Source organism: Geotrypetes seraphini, chromosome 2 (genome assembly GCF_902459505.1).
Source record: "Geotrypetes seraphini chromosome 2, aGeoSer1.1, whole genome shotgun sequence".
Classification (NCBI taxonomy): domain Eukaryota; kingdom Metazoa; phylum Chordata; class Amphibia; order Gymnophiona; family Dermophiidae; genus Geotrypetes; species Geotrypetes seraphini.
Window position 1 is genome coordinate 96,048,704 of NC_047085.1, and position 14,650 is coordinate 96,063,353.

Genomic DNA, 14,650 nt, shown 5'->3' on the forward strand with positions numbered 1-14,650 from the left:
AACGGAGGGCAGCAAGCTGTTTTTACTCTTTTCAAATATATGAGCTAGGTGTAGAGGACTCCCAATCGTTATGTGTAACTCCTCCTCTGTTATTTTGGCTAGGAAAAGATCCCTGGAAAGACTGCCCTTTCTGAACTGTTACAAGCTGTAACATATAAAAGCTGTTAGCACCAACAGTCTGTGTGCTAGAAGGGTTTTATTCTTAGAGAGTTTATGACCAGATACATCTACCACATCACACACAAAAAAAAGACAACTTTCTCTGGTGCTACAACAAGGTAGGTTATAATAACCTTCTAGATGCTTTAGGATTAAGGCACATTTTATTGAAATCAGACTACAGTCTGGTTATATGGGTTTAAACCACCTGTATTCTTTGCCTTTCTTTTTCATGCACATCATTATGCTACACAATAAAGCGTGAACCAAAATCTAGCCATGACATTAATTCCACTTCTGCTCTAGAGACAGAAGATTCAGTAATGCTGTAGCTGTTCTTTGATGCCAGTGAGATTCTGCTGCATAAAATAGAATTATTCTCAGTGCTAAGAAATGTTATACTTGCTTTGCACTTTTGCTGATCTTGGCCGTTTTGCAAGTTTTAAGAGGCTGAAGCAAATGTACATTGCAGATGATGTTGTGCAGGAAAAATAATGTGACATTAAGAAGTGTAGGGAATTAGGAAAGACATATTTGACCTTGGCAGCATCCAAACTGCAAATTCTTCTGTTTAAATATGCAGATAGAGCCCTGATTCAACAAGGTCTGCTCCCATAGAGATAGAAAAAAAAGAAATTTTTTAGAGAAAATGCCAGACTGTAGTTTGTTCCCAAATTACTGTTCTGTTGTGTAGAATCGCTTCACCTGCCGTATTTTTCTTCCACAGATCTACAGTATATTGAAGCAATATAAATATAAGGTCTCTCAAAGCCCTTCAAAAATGGCAAAACTCTCTGCAGTCACGTGTGCCGTCTTATTTTCCCTCTTCTATGAAACAAGCTCAGTGGTGCTAATTAATTCCTCTGATACTTTCCTGCCAACCAGTAATTTCACTGATATTGAACCAACATTAAGAAATCGTCTAGACTCTACAGTTGTCCCAAAAGCAAGGAAAAAAAGATATATTTCCCAAACTGACATGATTACCATCCTTAATTATCACAATCAAGTAAGAGGCAAAGTCTTTCCACCGGCTGCCAACATGGAGTATATGGTGAGGGGAATACAACTTTAAAAACATTGTTCTTTCGTAGGATTTCCAAAATGTCAATCCTTTAGATGCCTTTCCTAATGAAACTCTAATTCAAGTCAATGAATTTTAATGATAGGTTTTCTAATTTGTCAGGATATTTTAGAATAAATGCAAAGATACATTTGATATGAATAAGTTAAATATCAATAATTACATTATAACTGCCATTGATAATGTTTATAATATTAAGGATTTCTTATCACTGAAACAGTTTGGAGTCTTCTATAGGTCAGAGATCTATAGAATCCTGCATTTTAGACACAGATTGTTGAAATGATGCTCTGCGATACTCAACCTCTGTTAATAGATCTGTCTTTGATAGATAATTGAGAGTACTGGATACCTTGTGCTGCAGTTCTCGAGAGCATCGCCAATTTCATTATAGCAATAATTTATAGTTTCAGTCAGTAAACAAAGCAGAAGTAAGACCAAAAGAAGACTGTACTGTATACAGGTGACAATAGGATCTCATTTATATCAGTTGACATTAATCATATTTCCACTTTAATTCTTGTATCATACTCACTTCAGAAAGCATCATGGCTTTGATTGGGTTCATTCATTTGTCAGGGTAATCAGACGATCATATCTCATCTTTTGGTATTATGTTAAAATGGTGAGATGGAGTGTCATCTGCAATGACATAGGGAAACAGCGACATTTTGGGCTCCTTTTACAAAGGTGCGCTAGCATTTTTAGCGCATGTACCGGATTAGGGCGCGCTAGCCGAAAAACTACCACCTGCTCAAGAAGAGGCGGTAGTGGCTAGCGCAAGTGGCATTTTACCGTGTGCTATTCCACGCATTAAGGCCCTAACGCACCTTCGTAAAAGGAGCCACTTGTGTTTGGGGTTTTTTCATTTGCTGATAGTAGCATGCACTCCTAGCACTCTTAACAATGATCCCATAAAGACAAAATGGCAAGAAAACCTGAAAAAATGAAAATTTCCAGAAATGACATAGGCAATGATATGAAACAAAATTTTTACAGCTGTTCATCCCTACTCATTCTTTGCTTAAAGGGAATACTGTATCAATATGACACTGTGGTGCTTATTTTAAATGCTCTATTCTTGTTTTGAATGTCTAAAAACTGGCGTTTAGATATCCTTATTGCATGGGTGTTCAAAGAGATTTTACAAAGCCAGAATATGGACATTTAAAACCATTGTACAGCCATATGGCAAGGGGAAATGATCTGGGCGTGTTTTGGGTGGGACTAGGAATGATGAATGTCCAGCTCCAGTTGCAGAAGGCAAAGGATATCCATGTTCAAAAAGTTGGACGTCCATATTTAAACCTGGTACTTGACTTACCCAGGTTACAGACAGGCGCTCCAGTTGAGGAATTCTTAACTGAATTTAGTAAGGGAAGTCACAATCGATATTTTCATGTCTCTGGAGGGCTCACAGTTTTTAAAAAAATTACAAAAGCTGCAGTGAGACTCAAGCTGGTAACTTCTGGATTTTCATCCTGGTCCATAACAGGATGCTTTAACCCTTAGGCTATTCCTTTACATGGCACACCTTGTGACCATTTTCTAAAATGGCTATTCCTCTGATGCCAATCCAATGAAAGGTAAGGGAGATGTCTAGTCAACCAATAAGAAGATCTTCTCATTGGTTGACTAGACATCTCCCATGCTTTTCATTAGATTCTCTGTATCTCAAGGTGAGGTGTTCTTCTCCTTTGTGCCTGCTTGTGTTCCTCTACTGCAACATAGACATCCATGTCACTTGTTTTGTCCTGTTCATATTTTGGGTATTTCAGTTTGTAAAATGGAGGTTTATGCTGAACGTAGGACAGAACTTGGGCAACAATTATCTTGTATTTTAGAACAGGTTGAATTTCAACAGATGCTGTCCAAAAATGCATGAGATGTGGACATCCATATTCTGAGCTGAACATCCTTTCTAAAAGTCTACTCCAAACATTCCTATGCTAGAAATATTAAGCAGTTGTTTTTGTTATTGTCTTTGGGACTAATTTTCAAAAAAGATAGACGTCCAAAAGGCAGCATAAACTAGCACTTGGACATCTTGTTAGTCAAAACGTCAAAGTGGGCATGTTTGAAACTGACTTTCTAGATGTTTTCTGGTTGTTTTGTCTCCAGTGTGTCTAAATCCTAAGGTGTGTATTAGAGGCATGTTTTGGGTGGGATTAGGGGGGGGCTTAGGACTTGGGCATTTTACAGTGATAATCAAACATGTTTCAAAACATCCAGGGCACAATTTGGGTGTTTTGGGCTAGACCTATTTTTAAAACAAATATGGGCCAAAAGGGTACCCAAACTGACCAGATGACCACTGCAGGGATGAAAATATGGCCCCCCACACACACTCCCCCAGTGATCACTGACCCTCTCCCACTCCCCAAATATCTGCACCTAACAGTACATATCTGTCTACCTATCAGCTGCAGATACAATGGCCAGTCCTAGTAGAAATGCAAGCAGGTATCATGAGTAACTTGATGGGCAGTACAGTGGACTGCAGAGAAGGGAACTCAGGCTCATGTGCCACCCTAACTAGTACACTTGTTATGGAAACTGTTAGCCCGTCAAAAACCCTCTGTACTGCCATATAGGTAACACCTGCAGGCATAAGGGCTATTGGGGTGCAATAGGTTTTGGGGATATGGTGAGATGTGTACCTGGTACCCTTAATGTGAAGTTCATAGCAGTGCCCCCTAGGGTGCCCACAGCTCTGCTGGCATGTCTATGTGGCCAGTCCATTAAAAATACTGGCCCCTCCTATATACAAATGGTTTGTTTTGGAAGTTTTTAATTTGGATTTTTTTAATTTTTTTTTCCGATAATGATAAAATAAATTAAATGTCTAGTTGGACAGAATATCTAGCTGGGCCATTTTCAACCCCCCCCCCCCCCCCCCCCCCCCCCCATCAAAAAAAAAAAAAAATCTTACAGGTTCAGAAATGGACATTTTCACCACTTTTTTCTCGAAATGTCCAATCAAAAATGCCCCTTTATGTGGTTTGTATATCCTTTGTTTTTAAAATACTTTATCAAATAATTTGTCATTTAGGCAACAGTGGAGTGAATTTGGCATATGGTCACTGTGGCAAGCACCCAAAAGCCTAGTTTGGCAGGTACAAAAAGATTTCAAGGAATAGACTTTAAGGAGTTGATTCTATAAACAGCACCTAACGCAGCAGGTGTCTGCCATGTGCCACTCACAGATAAGCGCCATTTACAGATTTGTGGTTAGCATGCACCCTAGGCAACGGAAATGGAGGCCAGAGTTTTACAGACTTACATTTCCAGCACCTATAATCCTTGTAGATTTGCCAAAGTTCAGCACAGCTCCTCTACAGTCACACCTATGGACTTCAGCATCAGTTGGGGCCACTAGGCGCCATGAACTCAGGCACTGGTCTTCTTGGAGGATGCCTAGCAACACTTAATTTTTTTAATGATTTTTAATGGTGCAATCAATTATCACTCCACTTAAAACACTTCAGCCAGGATTCTCAAAAACCTGCATTAAAAAACGACGGTCTGCTAAAGCAGCCATTTTGATAGTGAATAAAAAAAAAAGCGAGGCATTCTTAAAAAATTGCACATGCAAATCATGTCAGTGGACAACAGTGAAGATTCGCTAAATTTGCATGTGCCCATCACTGGTGATAGCGAAGGGCACATGCACAGAAAAAATACCGTCAAGAAAAAAAACACCCCACAACAACAGCGGGAGAGATGCCCACACTCTCCCGCTGCCAAGAAATCCTGGCTGCCGCCCCCCCTCCCCCCTCCACAGCGGGAGAGATGCCCACACTCTACTGCTGCCAAGAAATCCTGGCGGTGCACCCCACCGCAGCGGGTGAGATGCCTACACTCTTCCGCTGCCAAGAAATCCCGGTTGCGCACCCCACCCTACCCCTACTCCAGGAAATTGTCCAAACCTGTTTTTAGCAATAGCTAACAATTTTAACATGATTCTGTCCCATGCTTCACTCTCCGTCAGTATTTTGATGCTTGCTACACCGGAAAGGTCAAGGACAGGAAAAAATAGAAAGGTTAGCTAAAGTCAAATTCAAGGCTTCTTTTCATGACAAAATTTGTTTTCTAAGAGTTACTTCTGATTCTGTATAAATAAACCATGGCATCTGTGAAAGAGATGAGAGCCCAACTTCACATTACCTTTGGCTGATGTTATTTGGAAATTTTCCATATAATTTGCTCCAAGCATAGTCACTCTGAGATTCAGCCAGAAAGCAGCATAAGAGAATTTCTGTATCCTTTATAACTCAGTTTTCTACTCTGCATATTTTGCTGAGTAATGTATAGTATATACATATAGCAAAGAGAATTAGTCACAAGAAGGCTGTATTGAAAACCAAGTTTACTTAGCTCCAAGCAGTTCCAAAAGCACGGAATAACTGAAATTCTTTGTGCGGTTCACTACATATATTTATATGTCTTTTTGACATTAAGGGCTCCTGTTACTAAGGTGCGCTAGCGTTTTTAGTGCACGCACAAGATTAGCGCACGCTATAGAGCACGCGCTAGCTGAAAAATTATTCACTGCTTAAAAGGAGGCAGTAGCAGCTAGCGCGCCTTTGTAAAAGGAGCCCTTAATTGCATGTGAGTTTAGGGGTGTGAATGGTTTTTCTCCCCATTTGGGTTTGGGAGTTTTTTTTACTTCCTGGCCCTCTCTGTTTAGCGGCCAATGATAAGAGAAAGGACTCTTTTTTTGAGCGGCTGTTCAATAGAGTAATATCCTTATGGATTTTGATGCCAATTGGTAAATTGAATTAAAATATTTTATATAATTTACCGGACATAGACATTTTATAGATACATATTTTTGGGTTAGGTGACCAGGTTGCCAATTCTAGAAGGGAGTCTTTTTGGCTAGTCCTGGATTTCTGCCAATCTCATCCCGGTGCATTATGTGACCTGGAGCACTCGTTCTGGGCTCCTTTGGGAGGACGGGATAAATAAATAAATAAATAAATATAATCATGGACTACAAATACTACATTGCTTTAGGATGTAATTTTAAAACCAGGACTGGCCAAAAAGTCTCCCTTCTGGAATGAGTAACCCAGTCACCCTATGTATAGTGACTTTTGGGGCATGTGAGAAAAGGACAAATTGTGACATAAAAGCTCTCATAAATAGTAATTATCCTCTTCATAATATTTATTTTGGGCCAGGAGAAACATTATATCTACACATCACTATACTCATGTGGAGGAAATTAGTATAGAGATTTAGGGTTAGAGCAGGAACTCGTGTTAATGATTACAGAAAGGTGACTCTGCTTTGTTATAGCAACCTCGAGATTCATTATGGCAGCTCTGAGCATGAGAACAGGTTGAGGAGGCAGGGCTAGGGACAAGGCTAGGGTGGAATGGGGCGTGACTTGGGTGAAATGGGGTGGGGTTGGGTGGGCTTGGGTGGGTCTGGGGGTGGAGCCATGGCTCCAGATTTTAGAGTAGTAACATCTGGTAACCCTATATCAGTGGTTCAAAAACCTGTCCTGGGGGACCCCCAGCCAGTCAGGTTTTCAAGATATCCCTAATGAATATGCATGAGAGAGATTTGCATATAATGGAAGTGACAGGTATGCAAATCTCTCTCATGCATATTAATTAGGGATATCTTGAAAACCTGACTGGCTGGGGGTCCCCCAGGACAAGTTTGGGAACCACTGCCCTATATAAACGGTGTCTTAATTGGTAGGCGCCTAGGAAAATGGCACCTACCAAACGTCATTCAAAGTTAGAAGCTGTTTATAGAATGGCACCTAGCGGAGCCTAAATCAAGTTAGTTGCCACTAGGTGTCTGCAACTTAGGCACTAGTATATTAGGCCAGGGTTTTCTTGATCTAAAATACTGGTGCCTAAAGTAGGTGGCTACTGGCGCTTAACAATCCACGCCCATATTCTACCCCTAACCATGCTCACTTTACAGGTAGGCACAAGTAGGCCTCAGTGTCCAGTAGATGCATTGCAAGTCGCGCCAAATGCAGCAGCTAGAGCAGACGTGGGCAACTCCGGTCCTTGAGGGCTGGAATCCAATCGGGTTTTCAGGATTTCCCCAATGAATATGCATGAGACGTATTTGCGTGCACTGCTTTCAATGCATATTCATTGGGGAAATCCTGAAAACCCGACTGGATTCCGGCCCTCGAGGACCAGAGTTGCCCATGTCTGAGCTAGAGTGCTTGGAGGTTTCTCTCATAGAGAACAGTGGCGCCTTTGCCGGCTAAGTTGCATTGGTTGCCAGAAGCTTGGAGAATTCAGTTCAAGATACTGGTGCTAGTGTTTAAAGCAGGGCTGCCCAAGTCCGGTCTTTGAGATCTACTGGCAGGCCAGGATTTCAGAATATCCACAATGAATATGCATAAGAGAGATCTGCATACCAAGAAGCCAGTGCAGGCAAATCTTTCTCATGCATATTCATTGTGGATATACTGAAAACCTGGCCTGCCAGTAGATCTCGAGGACCAGACTTGGGCAGCCCTGGTTTAAAGCCTTGCGGCAGGAATTGCCAAAAGGCTATGGGTACCTTGATTGCCCTGTATGTATCTTCTCACTTGTTCAGGTTTGGATTAGAGAATGACATGGTGGCTGTTATCCGTGGCTAGTCGCGGGTAGCCACGGATAACCCACCGAAACGGTGAGGGGGGGAAAAAGTGCTCACTGTGGGTACAGGAACAAGGCCACTGTGGAGCGGTGAATGGCCTTGTCCCCGCAGTTAAGGGAAGGAACGTGCGTGGTCACCAATTGCGCGTGGCCTCCCCCTCCCTCCTTCCTACCTTCCCAAATCTATCTATCTCCCTCCCTCCCCCTTACCTTCACAGTGCGTTTTGATTAACTTTCACAAAGCCGTTGAAGTCCTCAAGCAGTAGCGTGCGTGTGTGGGCAGAAGCTTCTCCTCTGATGCAACTGAGGCTTGTATGGATGCTGCGGGTATGGGGACGGGGCGGGGGCAGTGTTCGTGGGGACGGGACATGATCAGTGGTGACGGGGACAGTGGTCGTGGGGACAGGGAGGTGATAGTGACGGTGGTTGCAGGGACGGGGCTGTGATGGGGTCAAATTTTTTCCCCGTGTCTTTCTCTAGTCTGGATCTCAGCACTTGTTAGAAGTACCTTCTTTATAATCTTTTACAAAGGTGACAATTCACGCACGAGGTTTTAGTGTTACATGTCCATGATTGTGGAAAATGATAAAAGGGATGGAGCGACTTCCCTATGAGAAAAGGCTAAAGTGACTAGGGCTCTTCAGTCTGGAGAAGAGATGGCTCAGGAGTAAATGATCGAGGTCTATAAAATTCTGAGTGCAGTGGATATGAATCGCTTGTTTACTCTTTCCAAAAATATTAGGACTATGGGACATGTGATGAATATACTAAGTAGTAGATTTAAAACAAACTGGAGAAAATATTTTTTCACACAATATGTAATTAAACTCTGGAATTCATTGCCAGAGAATGTGGTGAAATCAGTTAGTGAGTAGATCAGTCTGAGGACTGTGTTTTGAACGGCCTGTACTATTTTTGATTAAATATACCATATAAAGAATATTTAAGATTTTCAAGAGATAAGTCAAATTCATTACCGATGAAGAGGCTGGCTTTGAATATACTCATAAAATACTGGATATGAGAGTTATGAGTGAGGTCAATTCTATTAGACCTCTGTGCACTAGTTTCTGTGGGGCACTTGAAGATAAATAATCTGTTTTAATAGCCACAAGTTAATGGCAAAATTAGTACATGGCCATTAATACAAAAAAATAGGAAATTCTTCCATTCAACCCCAGCGGTATACAGTACATGGCCTTAGTGCACAGGAAAGACCCACATAACGGTATGCCAAGGCTTCTTTTTACTGCTGTTTAGTAAACTAAACTAAACCTTAAGGGGCTCATAATCGAAAGAGAAAAACGTACAAAAACCGGCCTAAGTCAGCACTTGGACGAACATTTCTCAAAAACGTCCAAGCGCCGATAATAAAATCGGAATTTGGACGTATTTAAAAATGACCTAGGCCTTCATAGTGCCGCTCAACATCCAAAGCTAAATAGGGCATTTTGGGAGGCGTGTTGAAGGCAGGAGTTGGGCGGGACATGGGCTGGCTTAGACTTAGTCGTACAGCATGTAAAACCGAAAGTTTAACAACATAGCTTAGACGGAACTTGGACGTTGTGACTTAGACCATGTAAAACATGGTCTAAGTCACAAAAACCCACCTAAACTCACCAAATAAGCACTTCAAACACATAACACAGACCCTCACACACTACCCCAGTGATCACCAACACCCCCCCCCCCCATAAAACTTTATTCACAACTTTAAATTTCAGCCTCCAGACTATCATCACCTGGCCACCTGGCATAGGAAAGCCTAGTCGTCCAGCCCAGAGGCAGCTAAAGTCATCTTGGGGGTGGGTTAGGGACCCATAGAAAGGAGGACCCATGCCCATAAGCCCCTGTAATCACTGCATTGATACTGAAACATGTGCACTCCCCTATACACCCCCAAAACCCTTTTTTACTGGCATATAAGTGGCTCCTGAAGTCATAAGGGCTATTGGGGTGGTAGATAAGTGGGTCAAGGGATTCTGGAGGTGGTTTGTGGGCTTACCGTGACCTATAAGGGAGCTGTAGTGAGGAGAAGCCATGGCACCCTTTTTGTGAAGTTCACACCAGTGCCCTGTAAGGTACCCCACTATTTAGGTGGCATGTCTGGGTGTTCAATCCATCACTTTGAAGACCCCTCCCACGTCCAACAGGGCTTGTTCTAGGCGTTTTGGACTTGGACGGAAAGTTGGACAGAAATGTGGTATAAAGATGGCGATTTAACAGCTTGGACGATCAGATCGGCAGGATGTATAATTAGACGATTTTCAAAAATAAAAAAAAGTTGGGCGTCTCTTTCAAAAATGTGTCTTAGGCTCTTTTTAACTTTGAACGACTTGCGAGATGGACGTAAGCGGACTTAGACGTCCCTTTCGATTATGCCCCTCCATGTTTATATACCACATTCTCTACATGACTATAGAGCTCGGCACGGTTTACAAGAGCTTAATAAAGGAAAAGAATAACACATTGAGTTTGGTGGATTGAGTATAGGGGGGGGAGGAGAGCGTTACGTTTTTGTGAAAAGCCTAGTTTTCAGGTGCTTACGGAATAGTTGGAAGGAGACCTGATTCCGCAGTGGGGTAGTAAGGTTATTCTAAAGCCCTGTGATTCTGAAGAAGAGAGATTTTCCCAATTTTTCCGCATAGAGGATACCTTTTAGTGAGGGGAAGATTGCAAGGAACATCAATGGGCTTTATACCCTGTCTTCCATGTTGCTTAGACTGCTGCTTTAGTGATTTGGAAGATGTCATAGGAGACATCCAGGAGTTATTTCTCTGTTCATCTCCACATTTCTGTTTTGACTGGTGGAATTAAAGGCAGCCTTTCTGAAACTGCTATGCAAACTCTTCTGTGTTTGCCCAGGAAAATTGTAAATGTTATAATAAGAACAGTATAACTCCCTGGAAAAGAGTTTATAACACTCCTACTCTTGACTAGCACAGACAGAAAGAATATGAGCCAAGTCTCAAATTTAGGTTTCCAACCTGGACCCGCATAGTACTACTAAGTTGTTCTTATTGCCATAGTTACAGTACATAGTAACGTAGCAACATAGTAAATGATGGCAGATAAAAGACCTGCACAGTTCATCCAGTGTTCCCAACAACAGATCCTGATCTGTCTTTGCCTTTTGCTGGACACAGACCATAGAAGTCTGCCTGGTACTGGACTTTATTCACAACTACTGGAGAGCACCTCTCCTGGATATCACAGCATATCAGCAATGCTAATTTTGCCATTAACTTGTGGCTATTAAAACAGATTATTTATCTTCAAGTGTCCCACAGAAATGAGTACATAGAGGTCTAATAGGACTGACCTTAGCGGCTTCACTCATAATTCTAATATCCAGTATTTTATGAGTATATTCAAAGCCAGCCTCATCATCGGTAATGAATTTCATTTATCTCTTGAAAATCTTAAATATTCTTTATATGGCATGTTTAATTAAAAATAGTACTCATCTCAAAAGATCTTCAGGGGCTCTGACATGAATCCATGTTTTGCTTAATTCTGTTTCAAGGAGCTTCCCCTAAAAAGCACCCTGAGATTAAAACATTTTTTCAAACACAAGATTTCATCTAAAAAACTATAACTATATATTAACCAATCTAGGCACCCCAACATCCTTCTGATCATTCTTCAAAGATGGCATTGTCGTCTACAACTTTCTTTATATTCATCAAATTATGTGCCATTTCTCAACAATTGCAGAGTTCATTCATGCATACAGAAACTCAGATCTTGAGATGAGTACTATTTTTTTTATTAAATATGCCATATAAAGAATGTTTAAGATTTTCAAGAGATTATGTTGAATGTTTGAATGAGATCGTTCTTGTGCATTTGTTCACATTAAATTTTAATCACCAAGCATTAGACTATTATTCTAATCTTTGTAGATCATTTCTCATGTTATCCATTCCCTCTGGGGTATCCATGCTGTTGCAAATCTTCATGTTGTCCACAAAAAGGCAAAACGTTTCCTTCTAATCCTTGATATTCTTTTGACCACATAGCCACCTCCTCTCTCCTTGGTCTGCCAACTTCACTATTATTTTTGAGAATACAGATCCAAGAAGGACTTTCTCCATTGGGAGAGCTCATGAGTGAAAGGGGAAGAAGGAACAGGACAGAACAACGTTCCAAAATAAACTTTTGGCTCTGTTTCATGCGATATGAGAGAATCATGACATCATTAGATGTGTCTCCATTCTGAGCAGCTGACCTAGGGAAACTAAGACCATATATTTTGTTTACTTTTTTTAACCTTAATTTTAAAAAATATTTTAATGTATTTTTTTTGTGCTGGCTTTATTAGGCATATACACTTATATTCAGTTCTTTCTCCAGGATTCAGTTTCAATGAGGATGCTGATAAAATAGAAAGAGAGTGAGTAAAGATGAGTTACAAATCAAATGACAGCTATAATCTAGTTGATCTGAAGAAAGCATGTTATCCTGTTTTAGTAGAAGGGAAGGGGCATTTTCAATATGATTCCTAAATCCAATTTTGGATGTTTCGGGGAAAATGTCCAAAACTCCAGTAGAGCAACTGGCCATTTTCAAAACAGAAAAACATCCAACTTTTTACTTCAAAAATGGCCATTTACTAGATGTTTTTGAGCTCAGTGCATCTATCTTTTTGGATTTTTTTTTTTTTTAATTGTCCAAGGGAAAAATACTCAAAAACAAAACATCAATATGTATGAGGGGGCCAGAATTCTTAGTACACTGGCCACACAGACATTCCTGCAGAGCAGAGGGGCACCCTAAGGGGCACTGCAGTAGACTTCACATAAAAGGTTCCAGGTACACATCTCACTATTATTCCCTTACAGTGTATGGGGAGTCATCCAAAATCTACCAAAAACTTACTGTACCCAACTGTTTGCCATAACAATAGCCCTTTTGCTTACTGGTATCACCTATATGTAGGCACAGTAGGTTTTGGGTGGCTTTTGGGAAGCCCATATGTTCCACCACAAGTGTACTAGTTTGAGTGAGATATGGGACTAGGTTTCCATCTCTATAGCCCACTGTACAGACGCCTATTGTAGGTTACTCCAGGGACCTGCTTGCTGCTCAAATAGTATAGGCCATTATATCTGAAACTGTCATACAGGCTGGTATGTACTGTTTCTTTCACATTGATCTCCAACATTGATATAAAAGAAGGTCCAGCATCACAACAACCAGACACAGACAATCAGGCACACTATTTTCAAGAAAAAATAAGAACCTTGAGGACATCATTCAGACACGACCCAAAGGACAATGCAGATCTATATCCAGCCAAATATAATGAGAACGAAGGGATTCCAGCTGACAAATGCTGGTCAAAATTCACCTCAGTCAATACACAAGAGATCTTAAGCTGACTGAATAGAATATCGCCAAAACATTGTAACTTAGATATATGCCCAGCTAGCCTGTTAACTCATGTCCCCCACCACCACACAGACACACACACACACACTAATTTTCTGCTATGCTACGGACATACCTAGTAAATGCATTTTTAAAAAACAGATTATATTCCAAAACAATATCAGCTATAGCATTAACACCCATACTTAAAACCACAAACCGTGGCCTGTCTAAAGTAGAAAATTTCAGTCCGGTAGCAGGGATTCCATGGCCTGCTAAACTAATAGAATTCTGTAAGTATGTAACTAGCTAAATTCATAGACCAAACAGATGGATTCCACAAATCACAACATGGATTCAGGCCAAGGCATATTACTGAATCCCTATTTCTTGAACTAACTAAAGTAAGATATCAACTCAGCAAAAGCATGCAATCTATACTGCTACAATTTGACTTCTCAGCAGCTTTTGATGCAGTGGACCACTCATTCTTTCTTCTCAAATTAAATGAACTTGGAGTACAGGGTGTGGTACTACAGTGGTTTTCACAGTTCTTAAAAAACAGAACTATGAAGTTTAGAAAGAAATTCCAGCATTGGAAGGCCAACTGTGGTGTCCCACAAGGCTCGCCACTGTCACCTGAGTTGCTTAACATCTATCTGAGAGCTCTGGGAAATAATCTTCCCTCGACCCAGGATCACATCCTCTCTTACACAGATGATATCTTCATTCTTTGTATACCTATAGAATCCTTTGATAACACCCTAAATTATTTGAAAAATACTATTGATGACCTACCGTATTTTTTGCTCCATAAGACGCACCTGACCTTAAGATGCACCCTAGATTTAGAGGAGGAAAACAAGAAAAAAAACATTCTGAACCAAATTCTGTACTAATATATACCAGGCTCTGCACCTAGCCCCCCTCACTCCCTGCCAGGCTCTGCTCCCTGTCCCACCTCCCTGCCAGACTCTTTACCCTGTCACCCCTCCCCTCCCTGTCTAACACCAGCTCTGGCAGGAATTTCAAATCTGACATATTGTAATTACAAAACAGAAAATAAAATCATTTTTTCTACCTTTTGTTGTCTGGTAATTATTCAAATTATGTTGTAGTCCCAGGCTCTGGTTGTCTTCTGATAACTCGTTTGCCAGGGTCTCCTTCTTTCTTCTTCCCTTCCTTCCCTCCATCCAGGCAGCTGAAGACAGGCACCTCCCCCAGTGGTCTGAGACAGGAGGCAGGAGAGGGCCAGAGGCCAAGAAGGGCCCAACAGCCGAAAACAACTATCTAGGAAGAAGGCAGGTCATGAAGAAAGCAGGCCCTGATGTCAGCATCAATCCAATCATGACACTCAGGCAGGCCCCGCTGACACCAATCAACTGCACAACCATCTCCAGATGCAGCGCAGCTC

General features: G+C 41.2%; 1 protein-coding gene across 1 annotated transcript in view; it reads left to right on the plus strand.

The window, feature by feature from the left end:
• The first annotated feature begins 234 nt into the window (after positions 1–234).
• PI15 (peptidase inhibitor 15) overlaps positions 235–14,650 on the plus strand; it is a 43,669-nt gene continuing 29,253 nt past the window's right edge. Inside the window, exons 1-2 of the mRNA XM_033934373.1 lie at positions 235–278; positions 887–1,213. Coding sequence (XP_033790264.1) covers positions 941–1,213 — 273 coding nt within the window. The 5' untranslated portion in view covers positions 235–278; positions 887–940. The remainder of the gene's footprint in view (positions 279–886; positions 1,214–14,650) is intronic.